The following is a 26664-nucleotide window of genomic DNA, read 5'->3' on the forward strand; positions in this document are numbered from 1 at the left end:
AGCCAGAAGAGGAAGGCTACAGCTGTCTGCCATACGAGTGAGTTCTAGAGAGAATAAGCAAGTGGAACTTCAGTGTAACACAGTACTGCAAGTACCTAAAACTAAGCACTAGGAAGGAGACTACACAACCCATCTGCCTAGAGAGATTCCTAAGTTGCTTCCAGGCTAGCCAGCTCCTGTGCCATCTGTAATCTGGACCCTGGACTGCATTTTCCAAGCAAAGTAAAGGTAAAGAAACTGCACCCTATTGTGTCCTTGCCTTCTTCCTGCAAACTCTCCAGCACTGCTACATCTCTGTGCCAAACACTACACCCTCTTCCTCAACACCTACCCTCTTCATCTACTCTGCCCTGGGACTACAGCCCTGCCTGTGGAGGGCTACACCATCATTGCTGCACTCCACCATCTGTCCCAGAGGATCTGTCTGCAGCGTCAGCTTAACACCTTCATTGCCGAACACCACAGGTGGCGTCACGAATCATTCACTCATAAACTTTATTCCATCACTTCATCCCTTTTACATGGGCGCCCAGGGTCACGGACCAGGTCACCGCTGCTGTGACATTCCCCTCTGAGAGACCGGCCCGGTACCGAGTACCCCACAGCCCTGGGAGGGCGACCCATAGTGAGGAAAGGGATTCGCCTGTTGCAAGGAATCTGTGGGAAAAGTCAAAAACAACTAATTAATGCAAAATAACAGCAACAACATTAGATTTGCAGGAGGAAATACATTGCTAAAGACAGCTAAACAGGAGGAGACACATTACCAGTATACTGAAGTCTGCTTTGGAGGAGAAACAATAAAAATTGGCTTACCGGAGAGTGACCATCAAACGCTTCGGTGGTGAGATGGAGAAGCGGCAGTAGGTGTCACGTCTCCGGATCAGTTCTCCAACCCTGTCCAGCAAAAAATCAAACGTTTCCACTTTCATCCTCATATAATGCAAAAATTTCTCTGGATTTCCTCGCAACGACAGATATAACGTTGCAAAGACTCCCAGTGTCATCTTCTGTGCGGTTATAGGGTGAATTCAGAAACGACGTCGGCGCAGACGCATGATACGCTGCCTTTGTCGCTCCTTCTCCATGACAATTGCTGCCAAAGAATTGGCCTCAAAAGTAAATTCATTGTAAGCCTGCACGATGTTTCCAATAATAGCTTCCATCTTGCTCCAAAACATCAACCTCTCAACATGGTATAAAACCAAGGTATATATAGGTTTTCCTTTGAATACCGCTAGCCAATGGTGGGTTTGGGGTGTTTTTTAAAAACCGGATCCGCCAAAAAACTGATGAACCGGATCGAAAAACTGATGCGCCGGTTCCGTTTTTTTGCCTGATCCGGACACCGGATTAAGCTGGATCCGGCAAAAAAACGGAACCGGTGCATCAGTTTTTCACATTTTATGCCGGATCCGGCGATGCGGCACGGCGCCGCATCATGCCTGATGCAGAAAAACTGAAGTCTGAAAGTAGCCTTATTTATACTGCTCAAAGAAATAAAGGGAACACAAACAGCCTGTTGCAAATGGAATAATGTTCCCTTTGTTTTTTTTGAGCAGTATATATCTGTAGTAAGGCAGCTTGACCTACGGTTAAAGCAGAATGAAATGGCTGACGGGTTTCTTTTTAAGACACATTTTACTTATTCAAATTCCATTATAATTTTTTTTCACACAATAGGAATCCCAATGAAAACAAAAAGTGAAAATACTTTAAAAACATCCAGCAACAACAAACAAAAAGTCCAAAATAAGGTTTTATTTTTATATTTACTATTTTTTTTCACTGCCATTGTAAAATAGATAGACTGCAAAATATTAGTCCATATCCGACGTGAGACCTAAAGGGTATAAGAAGAATGACGTTTATGAGACCACTGTCTGTAATAAATGAATGTCTTGGCAGGGAAAGTAAAAGGCTCACATCCGTACTTGAATTCATAGCCGTGCTGGTGACCCTTTTGGATGCCACATCTTGTACTATATAACCTGTAGCAAACAGGGATCATATTTCTATTAAATATTTTGGCCCCTTAACTCAGTCTCTACAAATGAAACCACTTGGAAAACTGAAGTAAAAATTTCCTAGAAATAAATCATTTGAGGATTAAAATGTATGTGATAAAATCTCTTTATAAGTGATTGGCTTTTTATACCATAATGAATATGATCCAATATTGTTTTCTTTGGCAAATAAATTCTAAAATACAAAAATAATAAAATGTAAGTATCTTGTAGAAAAATACAAAAGTTTTCAAAAGATTTTACAAAAATATTCCATTGAATAAGAACTATAAACCTGTATTATTTTTTCTCTTATAACTGGTTTAGTCATATAATACTGTTTGATTAAAGCTATATCCAAAATATATCCATATAGTCTCTAGCTGATATTGCATAGGTATGGAAAAATTGTATCAATATTTCCCTCGTTGACAATTTGTCTTTTCTTAGTCACATCACTAACTCAAAGATAATAGTCATCGTCCAGTTGGCAGCAAAGTTTATGGAAAAATAGAATTGTAAGAAAAGAGTTGCTGAACTTTTTGTTGGCCCTGATTCAGTGCTTCATTGGTATTGTGGGTACAATATAATCCAGTTCCACTTCATGTTTTCCTTCAAAAGGAAAGTAGTTTAATATTCCATGTCCATGAAAACATCCTCGTCTAGGAGACATCTTATGCCTGACCTGTAATAAAATGCTGACATTAGTGAGCGCTCATCCATGAGAAACACATTTTTAAGGTAATTGTATGAAATTGGAGACTTAACTATTCTGAGTCCTTAAAACCAGACCCTCTCCAAGGTTAGGGGAGGCCCTTGGGCCAAAAAATATACAGTTATGACCCCAGTGTCATATGAAGAATGGTTAAATTAAACTGGGACACTTATACAGGACCTTAAAAATAAGGACAATAGGTAATCTGGTATCATTTTTTGTCAAAATACTTTAAAGGGAACTTGACAGCTGATTCATGGGCAGCATGCATAAGGCACTGGCTTTAAGTTTAGAGCCAGGAATGTTTGATTCGGAAAGGCTTCTGTGTTTCAGAGAAAAATATGCAGTACTTTAAAAGCCACTGGACAATTGAGCCACATGGATGACAAGTTGGAAAGCCAAGTCCTTGGAGGCTTCTCCCTACCTCCTCCCATTGTGTGACGTGTCTCTCCCTGTGTGCGTGTAAAGGGACCTTTTAGTCATTGGCAGTGGATGAGGAGAAGCTGCCAAGGACCCACCTTTCCAACTAGTCATCCATGCAGCTTGGTCCCCAGCTGGCTTCTAAAGTGCTTTTTCTTTACAAAGACATGTATCCACTATCAGCTGACCGTACAGTTTAAATAAATGTCAGGTAACTGCTCTTTTGACTGACGCCTTCCCCCATGCTTATGCATACACAGGCGGGCCTAGAGTGCATGTGTCTTGCATAGATAGAGAAAAGACAGACACTTCTGGGGGCGACTATTCTTCTCTGACAACAAAAGGAGCTGGCAAGTTTGAATTCAGCAAGCCGATATGTCCTACACCTGACATCTGTCATTAGGTGAAAGTGTACACACCACCATGCACATTGATGATTTGCCTGACAACAATCAAATGTGTGTGTCCACCTTCAGCACTGGTGTGAAAAGATTTATAAAAAATGAGAATGCTGAGTGTGGTCAATGACATTGAAAATCAAATTCTTAAGTCACCACTCATCAATATGTTTAGGAAAAAAAACTGTTGTAAAAAAACTTTAAGACGATGCCAATTTTTTGCCCAACATAGAGTTGCGCAAAAATGTAGCAACTTTAGTTGTTATCTCTCTAATTTTGGGCAGCACTGGAACAATTGGATGGCTGCCTGAAAAATTCATGAATAGCGGTGGTGGACGCAACTGAGAAGGTGCATCAAATTTATTATGTGGCATGTGCCTCTTCCTGCCTGTGAAACGCCAGTCTTCGAGGCCCTAATTTTCATGTTCTAATCTGATCTACTTTACAGTGACCTTCCGCCTCCACAACAAATGGGACCATACATATCTAATATATTGTCATTTTGCCTAAAGTGTCAGCAATGTTAGAACTGACAGAGCAGAAGGGAGCACGTTAGCTCTAATGGTTTTACATTAGAAATTCATACTCATATTTGATACCTGTGCAAAAAACTAGGCTAATCTTCACTATCTTACCTTTGTCTATGTCTTTTTCACAAATAAAGTAATTATCTTCTTGGCAAAAGAAATCATTCCACAAGCCTGAATTTATTAACCCTGCACAGTCTTCTCCAGGTCCCATTTCGGGGGTCCAGTTATCAGGCTGACCAGATTTCCAGTTTCTGTAATGTATATTATGATAAATGCATTAGTACACAACAGAGGAACCATCAGTATAAACAAGCATGTGTTTTTCTGCCAGGAGTAAGTAGCATGACTCCAACCCAGCTGCTGAATAGCAACAGGGGAAGACATAAAGGTATTATCCCAACTCTGCAAGTTATCACCTTACTTAGTGATCATTAAACCAGGCTCTTAAACTTGGCTCCATTCACAGTCAATGGCACTGCTGGGGACAGTCAAGTACAATGGTCAATGAATACAACAGTGGCTTTGTTCTTGGGGTCAAATACCAGTGATAGGCTGACCAGTAAATCTGTATGGTAACCTTCCTACTGTCTTCTAATGACAGCCTTAACCCCTTTGGTGGTGGTGGTGGTGGGCTTATTTTTGCATATTCCTTTTCACCTTCCCTTTCTTCCAGGATCCATAACTTTTTTTATTTTTTCACTGAGGTAGTCATATGAGGGCTAGTTGAATTACACTATTCACTTACAGTACACTACAAAGTTCTGCCATTGTTTTTTGTTTTCACTCTGAAAAACAAACACCTGGCGACTTGCAGGTCAATCTAATTTCATGGCTACCAAAGGTACAGGTTTGTTTTTATCTACTGCTTTTGAAACTTGCATTAAGTAAAGAAATGCTTTAAAAAATGTGGTTGCGGTCATCATTTTTTAAGACCCATACCTTTTTATTTTTCGGTCAGTGTAGCTTTCTAATGACCTGGTGCTATCCGTAGCTTCTATTAGTTCCATTTTGAGCATATAACTTTTTGAGCCCTTTTACATTATTTTGGGTAGGTGCAGTGATTAAAAAAAAAACAGCAGTTCTGGCCTTTTGACCTTCTTTTCCCCTGGTGTTCATTATATTTTGATAGATAGGACTTTTATGGAAGAGTCAAAACCTAATATTACTTTTTTAAATGGGAAAATGAATTTATTGATCCACTTAGATGCCACTGTCAATTACTGTTAGCAGCATTTAAGTGGTTAAACAGCAGTGATTGATGCTAGATCTATTTGCTGCAAGTTAGGGACAGATGCTGGCTGTATCACACAGCTGGCACCCGCCATACATAGAATGGATTCTGCTCCTGAACCCACTTTATACACCAACATGTGATGTAGTGCAGATATATCCTAGTAGATATTTATAAATAAATTGACAACTGGGCGTGTCCTTACACTGAAACAATGTCCAATCAATACTGACTGGAATAAGGCTATAGAAACATACTGTTTGACAAGTGGAATGCTGTCACGTGACTTGGGGATAACACGATCTCTGTGCAGCATTATGATCATATTTCATTGCATACAGTCACAACATAGCTGTGTAACACTTGTATTATTTACGATGTGGAGAAGTGACTTCTAATTTGTACACATTACATGCAGTATGTGCCATCCATTTCATTCTGAAATTCAAGAAATACTACTGAATCCTCTTCACAAATATGAAACTGTTTATAAGTAAATATTTTTCAGGGAACAGTTGATACGATGGATTTGATGTCATGCTACTCTCATCATTATTCATACAGGCTTAAAACATTTCCTTGTTTTAATACATACGTGAAGGTTGGGATAGTGCCATCCAGCCACTTCCATACATTCTCCTCTTCCGTATCAGTAAGACCAATCCAAAAGTTGCCTTTTCCAGTTATTTCCCTCCTAATGAATTGCTATCAAGGCAAAAATCAAGATTTAATGAAACAATCAATGATTTTATCTTAATCCCAAATTATTGAATTCAGAATCAAAATCTTAAGATCACAATAATTGGTCACTGGTGAAGACTCAAAGCAATACTGGGCTAGGCCCCCTTCGGACGTCAGTGTGTCCAGTACGTGCAGGGTCAGACTGGGGTGCCTAGGGCCCACCAGGGGAATTGTCTCTAGGGGCCCTACCATAAACCGTTTTATTACGTGTTCAATTTTTGGCCTCTACCACTAAAACTTGAGCCTATTAGCAAGCTGTACAGTGTACAAAAGAGAACTTTCTCAGCCTCCTATATATCGTACAGACCACACTCTCAGCCTCCTATATATCGTACAGACCACACTCTCAGCCTCCTATATATCGTACAGACCACACTCTCAGCCTCCTATATATCGTACAGACCGCACTCTCAGCCTCCTATATATCGTACAGACCGCACTCTCAGCCTCCTATATATCGTACAGACCGCACTCTCAGCCTCCTATATATCGTACAGATCACACTCTCAGCCTCCAATATATCGTACAGACCACACTCTCAGCCTCCTATATATCGTACAGACTGCACTCTCAGCCTCCTATATATCGTACAGACCGCACTCTCAGCCTCCAATATATCGTACAGACCGCACTCTCAGCCTCCTATATATCGTACAGACCGCACTCTCAGCCTCCTATATATCGTACAGACCACACTCTCAGCCTCCTATATATCGTACAGACCACACTCTCAGCCTCCAATATATCGTACAGACCACACTCTCAGCCTCCAATATATCGTACAGACCACACTCTCAGCCTCCTATATATCGTACAGACCACACTCTCAGCCTCCTATATATCGTACAGACCACACTCTCAGCCTCCTATATATCGTACAGACCACACTCTCAGCCTCCAATATATCGTACAGACCGCACTCTCAGCCTCCTATATATCGTACAGACCACACTCTCAGCCTCCTATATATCGTACAGACCACACTCTCAGCCTCCTATATATCGTACAGACCGCACTCTCAGCCTCCTATATATCGTACAGACCGCACTCTCAGCCTCCTATATATCGTACAGACCGCACTCTCAGCCTCCTATATATCGTACAGATCACACTCTCAGCCTCCAATATATATCGTACAGACCGCACTCTCAGCCTCCTATATATCGTACAGACCACACTCTCAGCCTCCTATATATCGTACAGACCACACTCTCAGCCTCCTATATATCGTACAGACCGCACTCTCAGCCTCCTATATATCGTACAGACCGCACTCTCAGCCTCCTATATATCGTACAGACCACACTCTCAGCCTCCTATATATCGTACAGACCACACTCTCAGCCTCCAATATATCGTACAGACCGCACTCTCAGCCTCCTATATATCGTACAGACCACACTCTCAGCCTCCTATATATCGTACAGACCACACTCTCAGCCTCCTATATATCGTACAGACCGCACTCTCAGCCTCCTATATATCGTACAGACCGCACTCTCAGCCTCCTATATATCGTACAGACCACACTCTCAGCCTCCTATATATCGTACAGATCACACTCTCAGCCTCCTATATATCGTACAGACCGCACTCTCAGCCTCCTATATATCGTACAGACCACACTCTCAGCCTCCTATATATCGTACAGACCACACTCTCAGCCTCCTATATATCGTACAGACCACACTCAGCCTCCTATATATCGTACAGACTGCACTCTCAGCTTCCAATATATCGTACAGACCGCACTCTCAGCCTCCAATATATCGTACAGACCGCACTCTCAGCCTCCTATATATCGTACAGACCACACTTTCAGCCTCCAATATATTGTACAGACCGCACTCTCAGCCTCCTATATATCTTACAGACCACACTTTCAGCCTCCAATATATTGTACAGACCACACGCTCAGCCTCCTATATATCGTACAGACCACACTCACAGCCTCCAATATATCGTACAGACCACACTCTCAGCCTCCTATATATCTTACAGACCACACTTTCAGCCTCCAATATATTGTACAGACCACACTCTCAGCCTCCTATATATCGTACCGACCGCACTCTCAGCCTCCAATATATCGTACAGACCGCACTCTCAGCCTCCTATATATCTTACAGACCACACTCTCAGCCTCCTATATATCGTACCGACCGCACTCTCAGCCTCCTATATATCGTACAGACTGTACTCTTGGCATCCTATAGCACATACAGACCGCACTCTCAGTGTCCTATAGCGATACTTTCTATAACAGGCTGAGAATGTGGTATGTACAGTATATAGGATGCTGATATTGCGGTATGTATGGTATATTGGCCTTGTATATGACATACAGGCTGTCGGCCTCCTATTTGGCCTCCTGTTGTGAATTTGCTTTGTGGCCTACCTCTGGTTACTAGCGAAGGTAGTGGAGCTGGTTATATTGACAGAGGGGTCGCGAGTTCTCTTTCCGGGCTCCCTATGGTGGTTACTGGAGGTAATGGAGCTGATCTAATTAACAGAGGCCTGCCACCTGATAATAAGGAGGATGACTGGAGATCTGGAGTTTCTGACTGGATTTCAGACAGCCGACTCTCTCTATCCCTGCTGGTGATTTTTTCCTGCCTCCAGAGGTCTTAGTTTCCAGCTCAGTCCCTGCATGCTCAGCTAAGTGTTCTTTTGCTATTGTTCACATTTGATCTGGTTTTGTCTATTTCAGTTTTGTGTGTTCAGCCAGCTCCTGCTGGGGCTGTGCTGAATTTCCATCCTTATGTTATTGCTTGTGCCAGTTTGTTTTTGTCCCTTATTAGATTGGCCTCTTTTTGCGCTACTTTCAGAATATACCAGAGTGCTGATATAGTGGGCGAAGTCTAGTGACTTGAGTATTTTTCTACCAGACGTGTTGGGCATTTTTTGCAGGGTTTCTTGCGTGATTGCAGACAGATGCTTTCCTTTCCTGTCTAGTTAGTGTGGCTCCCATTGTTTGCTCAGTGTATTTTCCTATCTGCATTTGTGTTTTCATCTTGTCTCATCGACAATATATGTTTGGGGGCTATCTATTCCTTTGGGGTCTGCTCTGGGGGGGGAAGTTTAAATTTCCCCTTTCTTGCTTTAGGCTTATTTAGTTCTCCTGCTGTGTCGAGGCGTCTAGGATCATCGTAAGTACACTCCACGGCTACTGCTAGTTGTGTGGATAGGATTAGGTGTCTGCAATCCGCTGAGTTACCAACCTCTCTGGTTTTCTGTGTGTTAGGTGTCGGGTTCCTGTCGCTGAACAGCGGGAATCCTGAGCCTTGCTTCTGGCGGTCTCCCATTACTCTCCAGCTGCAGAGGAGGTTGCTCAGCAAACTCGTTGGTCCCGGCGCTCTGCCCAGACCAGCTCCGTTGGTTTGCTTGCTGCTGCCACCTCTGGCACAGCTATGGCAATACATGCTGCTCAGCAGCGAGATTCTCCAGGGAGTAAGTCCCCATGTCGGGCCACTGAGCAGGTCCGTGGAGTCATCTCCCATTGGAGATCGAAGGTCACCTGCTCAGGTCCTGCTCCTGTTCGGATTGGTCTATCCGAGAAGCCAGGAAGGTCCCGGACACCCGCGGCTATAAAAGGTTCGCATGGCCGCTCGGCCATGCGATAGGATAGACTGTATTTTCAGACTATAAGGAGTGAGTGATATATGCAAATATGAATGTCTCTGGTGACTGACTCATTCTGAAACCCCTACCCTTGGTACGCATGTGTTGTGCAGCCTAGCCTGCTAGCGCCCAGGCTTAGACGTAGGTAGGTCAGAGTCTGATTCAGGCATTGGTTCTCGCACGCCTCAGTGCAAGTGCTCCACACTCCATGGCCAGCGTCGCGCTCAGTGGCCTAGAGGGACTCTAACCCCGTGTCTTTGGGGTAGAGTTCTGTGGCTGTTTGCTGTGCGCTCTTTGGCCGGCTCTGTGAGCTCAACAGGCTCCGGCATCCTCGTTCAGTGGTTGTGCGGCTTTGTGAATTAACAGAGTCCGCTCCTGTTCACACTGGGTGACATAACCCACGTGTGACTGTTTTCACGCCGCTCTATTCTTCTGTCATTGTCTAGCAGCAGTTTACCACCTCTGCACGGTGGACCCCGGCTGCGAGCGCACCTACTACTGCTTTATAATTTGGTGCGTTCAGCCAGCCCTAACACTGTGGCTTAGCTTGGTTTTGCTTTCCTCCTCGGTGACCCAATCATAACAGCCTCCTATGAGACATACAGACTGTCGGCCTCCTATTAAGCCTCCTATGAGACACAGACTGTCGGACTCTTATTAGGCCTCCTATGAGACATGCAGACTGTCGGCCTCCTATTATGCCTCCTATGAGACATACAGACTGTCGGACTCTTATTAGGCCTCCTATAAGACATACAAAGTGTCGGCCTCCTATTGTTCCCCCTATAAGACATACAGACGGTCGGCCTCCTATGAGACATACCAACTGTCGGTCTCCTATAAAACATACATACTGTCGGCCTACTATTAGGCCCCCTATAAGACATACAGACTGTTGGCCTACTATTAGGCCCCCTATAAGATATACAGACTGTTGGCCTCCTATTAAGCCCCCTATGAGACATGCAGACTGTTGGCCTCCTATTAGGCTCCCTTAAAGATATACAGACTGTCGTCCTCCCATTAGGCCTCCTATAAGACATACATACTGTCAGCCTCCTATTAGGCCCCTTATGAGACATACAGACTGTCGGCCTCCTATTAGGCCTCCTGTGAGAAATACAGACTGTCAGCCTCCTATAAGACATACAGACTGTTGGACTCCTATTAGGCCTCCTATAAGACATACAGACTGTCGGCCTCCTATAAGGCCCCCTATAAGACATACAGAGTGTCGGCCTCCTATTAGGCCCCCCTATAAGACATACAGACTGTTGCCCTCTTAGATACTGTACAGACCGCACTCTCTGCCTATGTACGCATACAGGAGGATGATAGTGCGGTCTGTACGGTCGGTATACAGGCCTCATCTAATATATAAAGCTCAAGTGTGTATGTGTGTATGTCCGGGATTGGCATCCGCACCGTCGCAGCTACAGCCACAAAATTTGGCACAGTCACACGTCTGGACCCCGAGAGTGTCCTAAGCTATGTTGTGAGGTGAAATTTTAACTCCGCGCGTTCCAATTCACCAAACAATTTTGCCCCTATCTACATAATGGGGAAAAAGTGTGTGTGTGTATCAAGCCCCGCCCCCATTATGATGTCATAATGGTTGCCATGGCGACGCTGATGTCATCATAGGTTGCAAGCCCCACCGCTCAATATGATGTCATAATGGTTGACTATGGGATGGAGGATGTGTGATGGGTATATGGGCACGGGACTATGGGATGGCGGATATGTATGATGGGTATATGGGCACGGGACTATGGGATGGATGATATGTATGATGGGTATATGGGAATGGGATTATGAGATGAGGGATGTGTGATGGGTATATGGGCACTCGACTATGGGATGGCGAATATGTATGATGGGTATATGAGCATGGGACTATGGGATGGAGGATGTGTGATGGGTATATGGGCACTCGACTATGGGATGGAGGATATGTATGATGGGTATATGGGCACGGGCCTATGGGATCGTGGATATGTATGATGGGTATATGGGCACGGGACTATGGGATGGAGGATAATTATAATTTGCTATAACTAACCACAGTTAGTTACTTTGCCCGGGCAGCGCTGGGCTCTTCAGCTAGTATGACATATTAGGCCATATACAGTTGTGGCCAAAAGTATTGACACCCCTACAATTCTGTCAGATAATACTCAGTTTCTTCCTGAAAATGATTGCAAACACAAATTCTTTGATATTATTATCTTCATTTAATTTGTCTTAAATGAAAAAACACAAAAGAGAATGAAGCAAAAAGCAAAACATTGATCATTTCACACAAAACTCCAAAAATGGGCCAGAAAAAAGTATTGGCACCCTCAGCCTAATACTTGGTTGCACAACCTTTAGCCAAAATAACTGCGACCAACCGCTTCCGGTAACCATCAATGAGTTTCTTACAATGCTCTGCTGGAATTTTAGACCATTCTTCTTTGGCAAACTACTCCAGGTCCCTAATATTTGAAGGGTGCCTTCTCCAAACTGCCATTTTTAGATCTCTCCACAGGTGTTCTATGGGATTCAGGTCTGGACTCATTGCTGGCCACCTTAGAAGTCTCCAGTGCTTTCTCTCAAACCATTTTCTAGTGCTTTTTGAAGTGTGTTTTGGGTCATTGTCCTGCTGGAAGACCCATGACCTCTGAGGGAGACCCAGCTTTCTCACACTGAGCCCTACATTATGCTGCAAAATTTGTTGATAGTCTTCAGACTTCATAATGCCATGCACACGGTCAAGCAGTCCAGTTCCAGAGGCAGCAAAGCAACCCCAAAACATCAGGGAACCTCCGCCATGTTTGACTGTAGGGACCGTGTTCTTTTCTTTGAATGCCTCTTTTTTCTCCTGTAAACTCTATGTTGATGCCTTTGCCCAAAAAACTCTACTTTTGTCTCATCTGACCAGAGAACATTCTTCCAAAACGTTTTAGGCTTTTTTAGGTAAGTTTTGGCAAACTCAAGCCTGGCTTTTTTATGTCTCGGGGTAAGAAGGGGGGTCTTCCTGGGTCTCCTACCATACAGTCCCTTTTCATTCAGACGCCGACGGATAGTACGGGTTGACACTGTTGTACCCTTGGACTGCAGGGCAGCTTGAACTTGTTTGGATGTTAGTCGAGGTTCTTTATTCAACATCCGCACAATCTTGCGTTGAAATCTCTTGTCAATTTTTCTTTTCCGTCCACATCTAGGGAGGTTAGCCACAGTGCCATGGGCTTTAAACTTCTTGATGACACTGCGCACGGTAGACACAGGAACATTCTGGTCTTTGGAGATGGACTTGTAGCCTTGAGATTGCTCATGCTTCCTCACAATTTGGTTTCTCAAGTCCTCAGACAATTCTTTGGTCTTCTTTCTTTTCTCCATGCTCAATGTGGTACACACAAGGACACAGGACAGAGTTTGAGTCAACTTTATTCCATGTCAACTGGCTGCAAATGTGATTTAGTTATTGCCAACACCTGTTAGGTGCCACAGGTAAGTTACAGGTGCTGTTAATTACACAAATTAGAGAAGCATCACATGATTTTTCGAACAGTGCCAATACTTTTGTCCACCCTCTTTTTTATGTTTGGTGTGGAATTATATCCAATTTGGCTTTAGGACAATTCTTTTTGTGTTTTTTCATTTAAGACAAATTAAATGAAGATAATAATACCAAAGAATTTGTGTTTGCAATCATTTTCAGGAAGAAACTGAGTATTATCTGACAGAATTGCAGGGGTGTCAATACTTTTGGCCACAACTGTAAGAGTGTGATGTTTGTGTATCTTATATAGGAGGCACTGGCAGAGATTGTGATCTGTGATGCTGCATCATGTCATGTGTATGAGCAGGGCTGGTTTTAGGCAAAGTGGGGCCCTAGGCCAATTTTAAAATGGGGCCCCAAATGCTAACATATTGCACATCACACAGCAGCATTTCGGGTGTAGTTACATGCGCTGAGTTCAGGCCGCTAAATGAGTGTGATCGACAATATTGAAGTCGTTCAACACTTGTTTCCAGCTCTCTTTTCACAGTCTGAGAAAGAATGATGGGAACAGAACAATCACTAATGGATCAATTTGTCCCCATACAGTATCATGTTATCAGCAGCACATCTACAGTTTACACCCCATAGTCCTCCATATAATATAATGTGCCTCATAGTCCTCCATATAGTATAATACATTCCTCAGTCCTTCATATATTAAAATACACTCAGTCCTCCATATAATATAATACACTCCTCCATATATTAAAATACACTGCTCAGTCCTCCATAAAGTATAATACACTCCTCATAGTGCTCCATATAGTATAATACACCACCAGTCATCCATGTAGTACAATTCACTTCCCATAATATAATGTGTTGGCATATGCAACAGAAAGGGACTTATTGTTTATATAAAGGAGGACTTTACACTGCCCTGACAGCAGATGTCGATAATGTGAAGTTAAATGATAACTGTATTGTAGGGAGGGAAGCTCTATTGTTGTTGTTACCTTTTACTTTCGCTTTTGACTGTATTATACCAGCAGCACGGGCTGTGTGCTTCTGAATTCTCTTTTCTCATGTTTACCCATATGAAGTAAATTCTGTTTACTGAAGATAACTTGCTCAGTGAAGTTCTCCTGTGTACCGGTGGATTCTCAAAAGATATACTCTGCTACATAATGCACCCCATAGTTCTTCATATAGTATAATGTATTCCCCAGTCCTCGATACAGTATAATGCAGTCCACATATAATATAATGCAGCCACCGCATAGAGCATAATGCTGCCACCCTACAGAGTATAATGCAGCCCCACTATACAATATAATGTAACCCCCATAGAATATAATGCAGCCCCCTTCTTATAGTATAATGCAGCCACCCCTTAGAGCATAATGCAGACACCCCACAGAATACAATGTAACCCCCCATAGAATATAATGCAGCCTCCCTCATATAGTATAATGCAGCCCCTCCATAGAATATATGGCAGCCCCTTATCTAATATATAAAGCTCAATGTGTGTGTGTGTGTATGTCCGGGATTGGCATCTGCACCATCGCAGCTACAGCCACAAAATTTTGCACAGTCACACATCTGGACCCCGAGAGCGTCATAGGCTATGGTGTGAGGTGAAATTCTAACCCCGCGTGTTTCAATTCACCAAACAATTTTGCCCCTATCTACATAATGGGGAAAAAGTGAAAGGAAAAGTGTTGGAGGCAAATTGACAGCTGCCAAATGTGAACAAGGGGGACTTAAAGAATGAGAGCGATGGCGCCAAAGAGTATATACCGTACAGTTGCTAAGGTGCGGCCCTGACATGGGATACTCACCACACACAGGGATATGAACACACACACAAAATGCGCCACACACTACCATGTGCTTCAACACATATACCACCCTCAGCACACATTTCACCACACATACACCAACCTCACCACATAAAAGTCGAAACACAAAAGTCGCCACTCAAAACTCGCAACGTGCAAAATTCGCCACATGCAAAACTAGCCACATGCAAAACTAGGCTCACGTGCAAAACTCACCTCATGGAAAACTCGCCACACGCAAAACTTGCAGACGCGGAAAAATTGCCACATTCACAAAAGTTGCAACACATGCAAAAGTTGCCTCACACAAAACTTGCACATACTCAAAACGCACCACACATAAAACTCGCCATGCGCAAAACTTGCTGCACACAACTTGCTACACTAACCTGTCACATGCAACTCAACACACAAAAAGTTGCTACACGCATGTCGCCACACAAAACTCATCTCACAAAAGTCGCTACATACATGTCGCCAACACACAACTCAACACACACAACTTGACACATGAAACTCGCCCTAAAACACACACAAGTCTGGTATTATCCTTCAAAAATAAAAATCTGATTAATAAGCAGACAAACAACAAGAGCAACAAATGTACCATATAGGAAATACGCAGCTGTCAGTCACATGACCTGTCTATTATGTGTATGTGTGAGCTAATATATACTGCTAGGGGGGAGGGCTTCCTATTGGCTGGGGATTTATCAGGCTGCCAATAGCAACCTGTCACAGCTCAGCTTCTATTTCTATATATTTGTTTTGTGGTATTTGTGTGCAGAATAAATTTTTGTTATCACATTCTATTTTGCTAACAGCAGTTGTTAACCAGGGCGAAGCCGAGTAGTACAGCTAGTATATGTCATGGTTTGCTCAGCTTGTGAGATTAGGTAGTGCAGAGGTTAATGTGGACGGCCTCACTCTGAGATTCTGGGAGGCTTTTTATAGCCTCATTGTGGGCTTATTTCTCGTCGCTTATACTCAGACCCTTGGCCGAGTGTGTGACCCTGGTGTGCTTTGTGACTGTGATAATTTGTGCTTGCTTGGTTTTGATCCGGTTCTGTCCCTGTTACGAGTTCTGCCTGTTCCATTTGTACTGCTCTGCTATTCCCGTGTATGACTCTTTTGCCTTGGACCTCACTACTCTCTGACTGCCTCCCTTGTACTGCATTGCTATCTCTGTGTATGATTCATTGCTTACGTTTTGACTATTCTCTGCTTGTCCCTCTGGTACCGCACCGTCCTCCCCGTGTATGACCCCCATTTGTCTGACCTGAGTTTTCCTAGCCTTTGCTCCAGGATTCCTGTATTAGAACCCTATCCTGCAGCAGGATGCTAAGCCACGCCCCCTGTGGTCACATGATCGTAGGTCCTTGTACTGCTAAACTACTTTCAGTGTCGCAGGTCCTGTTGTCTGAACTTTCCCTGCAGTATCGGACCCCGGGCCCTCCCATAGTCTGGGTGAGTTACCCTGTTCAGCCGCGGCAGTCCGCTGGCGCTGACAGGATCCTGATAGTATAGTAAAAATGTAGCCCCTCCATAGAATACAATGTAGCACTCCTCATATAGTATAATGCAGCCCCAATAGAATATAATGTAGCCCCCTCATAAAGTATAATAAAGCCCCCATACAATATAATCTAGCCTTCCCCATAAAATATAATGCAGCCCCCCGTAGAATACAATGTAGCCTCCTCATATAGTATAATGTAGCCCCTTCATAGAGTATGATGCGATCACCCCCATAGAATATAATAAAGATAATACAGCCCCCCATAGAATATAATGTAGCCCCGAATAGAATATAATACAGCCCACCAACCCATAGAATTTAATGTAGTCTCCCATATTATATAGCACAGCCTCCCCCATAGAATATAGTGTATAATGTACCCCACCATGGTATATAACACAGCCACATAGTATATAGCACAGCCACAAAGTATATAACACAGCCCACATAGTATATAACACAGCCCCACATATAGCACAGTGTCACATGGTATACAGCACAACACCACATGGTATATAGCACAGCACCACATGGTATACAGCACCATGGTATACAGCACAGCCCCACATGATATACAGCATAGTCCCATGGTATACAGCACAGCCCCACATGATATACAGCACAGCCCCACATGTTATACAGCACAGCCCCACATTAGTATACAGCACAGCCCCTTTGGTATACAGCATGGCCCCCCATTGGTATACAGCACAGCCCCCTTTGGTATACAGCACAGCCCCACATGTTATACAGCACAGCACCATGGTATACAGCACAGCCCCACATGCAGAGGCATAACTACAAAGTTATGGGCCCCGGTGCAAACTTTCAAATGGGGCCCCCCCATGCCAAAATACACACACATCTCTGATCCGCACACCTCATACATGCGTGGCTCTGCTCACCTGGTACACGCGTGGCTCTGCACACCTCGTACACACACATCTCTGCTCACCTCGTACACACGCAGCTCCACTCCATACACCTCGTACACATGCGGTTCCTCTCTGTTCACCTCATACACATGCGGCTCTGCTCTGTACACACCCGGCTCCTCTCCGTACACTTCGTACACCCATGGCTCCATGCCATACACACGCAGCTCCTCTCTGTCCACCTCATACACATGTGGCTCCGCTCCTTACACTTTGTACACACATGCTCCTCTCCGTACACCTCATACACACAGATGGCTCTGCTCCGTATACCTAATACACACACGGCTCCGCTCCGTACACCTCGTACACACACAGCTCCGCTCACCTCGTACACATGCGGCTCTGCTCCGTACACCTCGTACACACGCGGCTCCGCTCCGTACACATGCGGTTCCTCTCTGTCTACCTCATACACATGCGGCTCCGCTCCATACACTTCGTACACACACGGCTCCTCTCTGCACACCTCGTACACACACATGGCTCTGCTCCGTACACCTCGTACACACGCGGCTCCGCTCCGTACACACACGGTTCCTCTCTGTCCACCTCATACACATGCGGCTCCGCTCCATACACTTCGTACACACACGGCTCCTCTCTGTACACCTCGTACACACACATGGCTCTGCTCCGTACACCTTGTACACATGCGGCTCCGCTCCGTACACCTCGTACACACGCAGCTCCTCTCTGTACACCTTGTACCCGCAGCTCCGCTCCGTACACCTCATACACACGCAGCTCCGCTCCATACACCTCATACACTCGCGGCTCTGCCACATTCACACTGTAAACCCCTCCTGACCCCACACAGAAACTTACCCTCGTCCAGCCACCAAATGATATACAGCACTGCCCCATGGTATACAGCACAGCCCCATGGTATACAGGGCAGGCCACAGGACAGAGGGAGCCCATAGAGAAGAGTGTGAGACTGTGTCACACTCACTCACACCACACAGCCGGCAGGACAGCAGGAGCCGGCAGAGCAGAGCTAAGACTGATAGAGCCTGAGGCCGACGAGGACACAGACCCACTCTCAGTGTACTACTCTACTTACTGGAGCCAGCAGTACACACAGAGAGAGCAGAGTAGGAGCGGGAGCAGCCGGGAGAGCAGAGCTCGGAGTCCTCAGTGTCTGTGTCTCACACGCTGATGCTGCTACGCTATTAGCCAGCCAGCAGCCAGCAACAGAGTCGGAAAGCAAAGCGCGGTGCGTGTCACCGCCCATCAAGAACAGCGACGTCACCCAAGGTCCTTATCTGGAGGAGTCAGTGGAGCCAGAGCCAGCCAGGGTCTCCCGACACCACATCAGAGGGGTGGTAAGCTATGGTATGTGCGTGCGCATCCCTGCAAATCCTCGGACGCGCTTTTAAAGGGCCCATTGTTGTGAGTTCATTTTCCCCTTCACCATTGAGGTCTGATGAACTCCCTCTTCTGCTGAAGGAAGGTAGTGAGGCTGATTACCAAGCACCTGAGCAGAATGATGATGACTGGGTGACTGGAATTGCTGACTGGATATAAGGCAGCCGACGCCCTTCTGCCTTGCGGGTGATTTCTCTGAGGGATTCTAGGAGACCAGTCTGATTCCTGCTCCTCAAAAGCCAAGTTTTCTGCTCTGCTTTTTGCATTTGTGTTTTGGTTTTGTTTTGCCTTGTTTTTCTGGATTTCTGCCATTCCCTGCTGGGGTGAGCGGAATTCCTTTTTGCTCTGTCTTCAGAAAATACCTGAGTACTGATATAGTCTTTTTGAAGCCTAGCGTCTTCAGGGCTTTTTTCCCTATCAGTCTGTTGGCTCTTGTTTTGATAGGGTTTTTGGTGGATTGCAGACAGCAGCTTTTCTATCCTGTCCTATTTAGTTATCTTGGGCCCCATCATTTGCTCAGCCTATCTTTCTATCTGTGTGAGTGTTTTTTCATCTTGCTTCACCATCATTATATGTTGGGGGCTGCCTATTGCTTTGGGGTCTGCTCTGGGGCACTTTAGATTTCCCTTTCTGTCTTTAGGCTATTTAGTTCTCCGGCTGTGATCGAGGGGTCTAGGGCACCGTAGGAACCCCCCACGGCTACTGATAGTTGTTGTTGATAGGTTCAGGGGTCTGCAATCCGATAGCTGCCAACTTCTCTGGTTTTCTGGACTTAGCTAGTATTTGTGTTTTTGCCTCCTACGGTGGATCGTGTGGAGCAGCTCACTGCGGAAGTGCGGGGAATTTCCGCCTACCTTGCTCATTCACATGCTGCTGAACCAAAGATCCCTACTCCTGATGTGTCTTTTGGGGATCGGTCTAGATTTTTGAATTTCAAGAGTAATTGTAAATTATTTTTTGCCTTGAAGCCTAACTCGTCAGGGAGCTCCGCACAGCAGGTTAAAATTGTCATCTCTTTGCTGCGTGGCGATCCCCAAGATTGGGCGTTTTCTTTGAAACCAGATGATCCTATTCTGACTAATGTGAACGCATTTTTTCAAGCCTTGGGGTTGTTGTTTGACGAAAAAATTGCTATTGATCAGGCTGAAAAGACCCTGTTGGCATTGAGCCAGGGTCGAGATTCTGCAGAATTGTACTGTCAAAAATTCAGAAAGTGGGCGGTCCTAACTACCTGGAATGATAATGCCTTGGCAGCTCTCTTTCAGAAGGGTTTGTCAGAAGCCGTAAAAGATACTATGGTGGGATTTCCTGTTTCCTGTTCCCTATGTCATTAGCCATTCAGGTTGATCAGCGTTTACGTGAACGCAGGACTGCACGAGAGGTGTTGCCACCTGTTGAGCAAGTGTCTGAACCTATGCAATGTGATATAGTTTTGTCCAGGGAGCAACGTCAGGAGTTCAGAAGGCGTAATAAGCTGTGTTTTTTTTGTGGAGATGCCTCGCATATTATTTCTGTCTGTCCTAAACGAGAGAAATGTTTTGCACACACGTTTTCTGTGGGTGGTGTTCAACCTAAGTTTCTTCTGGCAATTACTCTGATCTGCTCCCTGTCCACATTTTCCGCCAAGGCTTTTGTGGATTCGGGAGCAGCCCTGAACCTAATGGACTTGGATTTTGCTAAACGTTGTGGATTTCCTATGACACCTCTGCGGGCGCCTATCCCTTTGAGGGGGATTGATGCTACTCCTTTGGCGAAAAATAAACCTTTGTTTTGGACCCAGGTGGTAATGCGGGTCGCCCCAGACCATCAAGAAAATTGCAGATTTTTGGTGTTGCATAATTTGCATGATACCATTGTTCTGGGGTTTCCCTGGTTGCAAATTCATATTCCAGTTTTGGATTAGAAATCTGTGTCTGTGGTGAATTGGGGTTGTCGGTGTGCCCTTAGTGAGGCTCCGTTTTTTTCCACCTCTCCTCAGTCGCATGATGTTCCTCGCTATTTGGCGGACTTTTATGATGTATTTAGTGAGAATGAGTCTGCGTCTTTGCCTCCTCATAGGAGTTATGACTGTGCAATTGAACTGAGCCCGGGGTGTAAATTTCCCAAGGGTCGGCTCTTCAATTTATCTGTACCCGAGCACGAGGCTATGCGATCCTATATTAAGGAGGCGTTGGAGAAGGGTCATATTAGACCATCCTCTTCACCCTTAGGTGCCGTTTTTTTTTCGTGGCCAAAAAGGATGGTTCATTAAGGCCTTGTATAGATTATCGTGCCCTCAACAAAATTACTATTAAATATCAGTATCCGTTACCCCTGATTTCAGATCTATTCTCCAGAGTTAAAGGTGCTTGCTGGTTTACCAAGCTTGACCTCAGGGGGGCGTATAATCTGATCCGCATTAAGCATGGGGATGAATGGAAGACGGCGTTTAATACTCCGGAGGGACATTTTGAGTACCTGGTGATGCCTTTTGGGCTCACTAATGTCTCTTCTGTCTTCCAGTGCTTCATGAACGACATTTTCTGAGACTTTGTGGATAAATTTTTGATTATCTATCTGGATGATATTTTGATCTTCTCCAAGGATTGGGATTCTCATGTGGAACATGTTCGGACTGTGTTCCAGATCTTGAGGGAGAATTCCCTCTATGTCAAAGGATGGAAATGCCTTTTTGGGGTACAGAGGATTTCATTTTTGGGATTTATTTTGTCTCCGTCAACTATTGAAATGGACCCGGCCAAGGTACAGGCCATTTATGATTGGGTTCAGCCCACTTCTTTGAAGGCCCTCCAGAAGTTTATGGGTTTTGCTAATTTTTATCGGAAATTTATAGCAAAATTTTCTAGTATTGCCAAGCCATTGACTGATCTGACTAAGAAGGGTGCTGATGTGTTGAATTGGTCTCCGGATGCTGTTTCTTCCTTTCAGGAGCTGAAGCGAATATTCACTTCTGCCCCGGTTTTGCGGCAACCTGATGTCTCACTCCTGTTCCAGGTAGAGGTGGACGCTTCTGAGATTGGTGCAGGAGCTGTTTTGTCCCAAAAGGATCCTGTAACATCTAAAATGAATCCCTGTGCTTTCTTTTCCCGAAAGTTCTCTCCATCGGAACGTAACTATGATGTGGGGAATCGGGAACTGTTAGCCATGAAATGGGCATTTGAGGAGTGGAGACATTGGTTGGAGGGAGCTAAACATCAAGTCGTGGTCCTCACTGACCACAAGAATTTGATTTACCTGGAGTCGACCAAACGCTTGAACCCTAGACAGGCTAGGTGGGCCTTGTTTTTTACACGTTTTGATTTTGTGGTCTCTTTTCTTCCTGGCACTAAGAATGTTAAGGTAGACGCCCTCTCTAGGAGCTTCTTTGCTGATTCTCCTGTGGTGACCAAGCCTGCTACCATCTTAGGCGAAGGGGTAGTTCTTTCTGCCATCTCGCCCGATTTGAGACGTGCTCTGGAAGAGTTCCAGGAGGACAAACCTGAGCGTTGTCCCAGTGGAAAGTTGTATGTTCCTGACCAGTGGAAGAAGAGAGTGATGTCTGAAGTTCATTGCTCTGCATTGGCTGGTCATCCAGGTATTTTTGGTACTAGAGACCTGGTGAGTCGGTCTTTTTGGTGGCCCGCCTTGTCTCGTGATGTCAGGAATTTTGTGCAGTCCTGTGGGACTTGCTCCCGGTCTAAACCTTGTTCTCGCTCTAGTGGGTTGTTGATGCCTTTGCCGGTCCTCAGGAGGCCATGGACCCATATTTCAATGGATTTCATCTCTGATATGCCTGTCTCTCAGAGAATGACTGTTATTTGGGTGATTTGTGATAGGTTCTCTAAGATGGTTCATCTTGTACCACTCCCTAAGTTGCCATCTTCCTCTGAGTTGGTGCCCCTGTTTTTGCAACAGGTGGTTCGCTTGCACGGGATTCCTGAGAACATTGTATCTGACAGAGGAGTTCAGTTTGTGTCTAGATTTTGGAGGACTTTCTGTTCCAAGCTGGGAATTCAGTTGTCCTTCTCCTCTGCTTTTCACCCTCAGACCAATGGGCAGACAGAGAGAACAAACCAGACCTTGGAGTCGTATTTGAGATGTTTTATTTCCGCTGATCAGTATGATTGGGTTTCATTTTTGCCCTTGGCCGAATTTGCTTTAAATAATAGAGCTAGTTCTGCCACTTTGATGTCACTTTTTTCTTGTAACTTTGGGTTTCATCCTCGATTTTCTTCAGGGCAGGTGGAGCCTTCTGCCTGCCCAGGTGTTGACACTGTAGTGGAGAGAATGCACCAGATCTGGGACCAAGTGGTGGATAAGTTATCTCTCTCCCAGGAAAAGGCCCAGCGGTTTTCCAACCGACATAGGACCATTGGTCCCCAGTTTAAGGTTGGTGATATGGTTTGGTTATCATCAAAAAATATTGCTATGAAGGTGGCTTCTCCTAAGTTTAAGCCTAGATTTATTGGACCTTACAAGATTTTGGAGATTATTAATCTGGTCTCTTTTCGTTTGGCTCTTCCTGTCACATTTAATATCCATAATGTGTTTCATAAGTCCTTGTTGAAGAGGTTTGTTGAACCAGTTGTTCCTGGGGTGGCACCTCCGGATCCTGTATTGGTTGAAGGTAACATGGAATATGAGGTAGAGAAGATACTGGATTCCTGTCTGGCTAGATGGAGACTCCAGTATTTGGTTAAGTGGAAGGGTTATGGTCAGGAGGATAATTCCTGGGTCTCTGCCTCTGATATTCATGCCAAAAGATTGGTGCGTGCCTTTCATCGGGCTCACCCTGATCGCCCTGGTGGCGTGGATGAGGGTTTGGTGACCCCTCCTCAAGGGGGAGGTACTGTTGTGAGTTCATTTTCCCCTTCACCATTGAGGTCTGATGAACTCCCTCTTCTGGTGAAGGAAGGTAGTGAGGCTGATTAACAAGCACCTGAGCAGAATGATGATGACTGGATGACTGAGTGACTGGAATTGCTGACTGGATATAAGGCAGCCGACGCCCTTCTGCCTTGCGGGTGATTTCTCTGAGGGATTCTAGGAGACCAGTCTGATTCCTGCTCCTCAAAAGCTTAGTTTTCTGCTCTGCTTTTTGCATTTGTGTTTTGTTTTGTTTTGCCTTGTTTTTCTGGATTTCTGCCATTCCCTGCTGGGGTGAGCTGAATTCCTTTTTTGCTCTGTCTTCAGAAAATACCTGAGTACTGATATAGTCTTTTTGAAGCCTAGCGTCTTCAGGGCTTTTTTCCCTATCAGTCTGTTGGCTCTTGTTTTGATAGGGTTTTTGGCGGATTGCAGACAGCAGCTTTTCTATCCTGTCCTATTTAGTTAGCTTGGGCCCCATCATTTGCTCAGCCTATCTTTCTATCTGTGTGAGTGTTTTTTCATCTTGCTTCACCGTCATTATATGTTGGGGGCTGCCTATTGCTTTGGGGTCTGCTCTGGGGCACTTTAGATTTCCCTTTCTGTCTTTAGGCTATTTAGTTCTCCGGCTGTGATCGAGGGGTCTAGGGCACAGTAGGAACCCCCCACGGCTACTGCTAGTTGTTGTTGATAGGTTCAGGGGTCTGCAATCCGATAGCTGCCAACTTCTCTTGTTTTCTGGACTTAGCTAGTATTTGTGTTTTTGCCTCCTATGGTGACTCATTCATAACAGCCCATGCATTTAAAGAGGCAGCGTCTTTAAAGGGCCCCAGCGACCCTCGGGGCCCACCGGGCATATCCCCGCTACCCCGCCAGGCCAGACCGAGCCTGAGTACGTGTGGTGACTGTTTTCACATGTACTGGAGACACTTACATACGTAGACCCATTCAAATCTAATGTCTGTTTTTTTCCGCCAGCACGTCTGTCAATACATCCCCACATGTACACACGGATGATATAAAGTGATGATATGACATCCATGTGTCCAGTACTGACTACAACTCAACACTCATCAGAGCCGCTGACTGAAGGTGAGCACAGCATGGTGTGTATTGTTTTTTATTTCTCTTTTTTTTGTCTTTCAGGTTTCCATTTCAAGACTAAGTCGGATTCATTGCATTACTTCGGACCTGGATTTAAAAAAAAAAAAAATGAATTATTGAATAAGAGATAGTGAGGGAGTCTTTATACTAATAAAGTGTTTTTTTTTCTGTGTGTTTTTATTTTTTAATACCGGGTTAGTAATGGGAGTGTCTAATAGACACCTCTCCATTACTAACCACAACGTGATGCCGGATGTGATTTTTGACAGATCACAGCTGTCCTCTAGTCCAATTACCATTACCCCGATTGCCACTGCACCAGGGCAATCAGGAAGAGCTGGAAAGAGTGCCAGAAGTGTCACGTGTAATGGGATGTGCCAATTCTGGAGTGGCTGCTGGCTGTTATTTTTAGGCTGGGAAGGACCCAATATCCACGGACCTTCCCAGCCTGATAATATTCGTCCCCGGCTGTCTGCTTTACCTTGGCTGGTTATAAAAAAATAGGGGGGACCCCACGTGATTTTTTTCAGTTATTTATAGTCTATATACAGGTACAGAAAACTACACATGCATATGCATATATATATACAGCTCTGGCAAAAATTAAGAGACCACTGCACAGTTTTCTAAAAATCACCATCTCTACATGTTTGACAGCCATTCCATTCCAGTGTCAGTTGAGTTCCAACCAAAGTAGACCTCATTCAACTTAATGTGCTTCTGATTAGGTAATCACCTGAACCAAATCTTATTTAACAGGGGAAAGTATAAAAAACACTGCTGTGGGCACCGGTGCTCAGGAAGGATATAATGGAACTAGAGCGGGTACAAAGGAGGGCAACACAATTAATAAAGGGGATGGGGGAACTACAATACCCAGAGATTAGCAAAATTAGGATTATTTAGTCTAGAAAAAAGACGATAGGGGCGATCTAATAACCAGGTATAAGTATATAAGGAGACAATACAAATATCGCTCCGAGGATATGTTTATACCAAGGAAGGTGACGGTCACAAGGGGCACTCTCTGCGTCTGGAGGAGAAAAGGTTTTTCCACCAACATAGAAGAGGATTCTTTACTGTTAGGGCAGTGAGAATCTGGAATTCCCTGCCTGAGGAGGTGGTGATGGCGAACTCAGTTGAAGAGTTCAAGAGAGGCCTGGATGTCTTCCTGGAGAGTAACAATATTGTATCTTACAGTTAGGCTGGAGTCACACACAACCATTAAAAATTCGGACCGATTTTAACGGTACAAAATCGCACAAAGGTTTCTTGTCCAGGGATCCGTCTGTCATCAGAATTTCCGGCGAAGAACCGATTTTATTTGCATCTAAGCATCAAATTGACATCCCATGCCAATGCCTGATGCTCTTTCCTGTTGACCTGGAGAAGTCTTGTGATTTAATCGCAAGTCACACGTCTGGTGCGTTTTCAATGCGATTTTTTTATCGCATCCATAGACTTGCATCGGCGAATCCGATCCGAAAATCGGTGACAATCGCAGCATGCTGCGATTGTCTCGGTCCGAGGAACGGATCCGATAAAAAAACGCATGATGGGAGCAGCACCATTGAATAACATTGGGACGAATGCAATGCGATTTTTAATCGCATTGCATTCGTCCGATTTTATCGCTAGTGTGACTCCGGCCTTATTGTTAGGTTCTTTAGAAGGACGTAGATCTGGGGATTTATTCTGACAGAATTTTATAGGCTGAACTGGATGGATTAATGTCTTTTTTCGGCCTTACTTACTATGTTACTATCTATCTAGCTATCCCATATCTATCTATCTATCTATCTCTTTCCATCTATTCCATATTTATCTATCCATCCAATAACTATCAATCTAATATCTATCTATCTATCTATCTATCTATCTATCTCTTTCCATCTAT

At 44.6% G+C, this 26664-nt stretch overlaps 1 protein-coding gene across 1 annotated transcript in view; it reads right to left on the reverse strand.

The window, feature by feature from the left end:
- Positions 1–1741: 1741 nt before the first annotated feature.
- The window catches only part of COLEC12 (collectin subfamily member 12), a 212455-nt gene continuing 187532 nt past the window's right edge, over positions 1742–26664 (reverse strand). Inside the window, exons 8-10 of the mRNA XM_073550867.1 lie at positions 5896–6005; positions 4175–4320; positions 1742–2691 (exon numbers count right to left, since the gene is read on the reverse strand). Of these exons, the coding sequence (XP_073406968.1) occupies positions 2681–2691; positions 4175–4320; positions 5896–6005 (267 nt within the window). The 3' untranslated portion in view covers positions 1742–2680. The remainder of the gene's footprint in view (positions 2692–4174; positions 4321–5895; positions 6006–26664) is intronic.

The sequence above is a fragment of the Dendrobates tinctorius genome, unplaced genomic scaffold, assembly GCF_039654945.1.
Source record: "Dendrobates tinctorius isolate UK_male_01 unplaced genomic scaffold, ASM3965494v1 ptg000171l, whole genome shotgun sequence".
Taxonomy (NCBI): domain Eukaryota; kingdom Metazoa; phylum Chordata; class Amphibia; order Anura; family Dendrobatidae; genus Dendrobates; species Dendrobates tinctorius.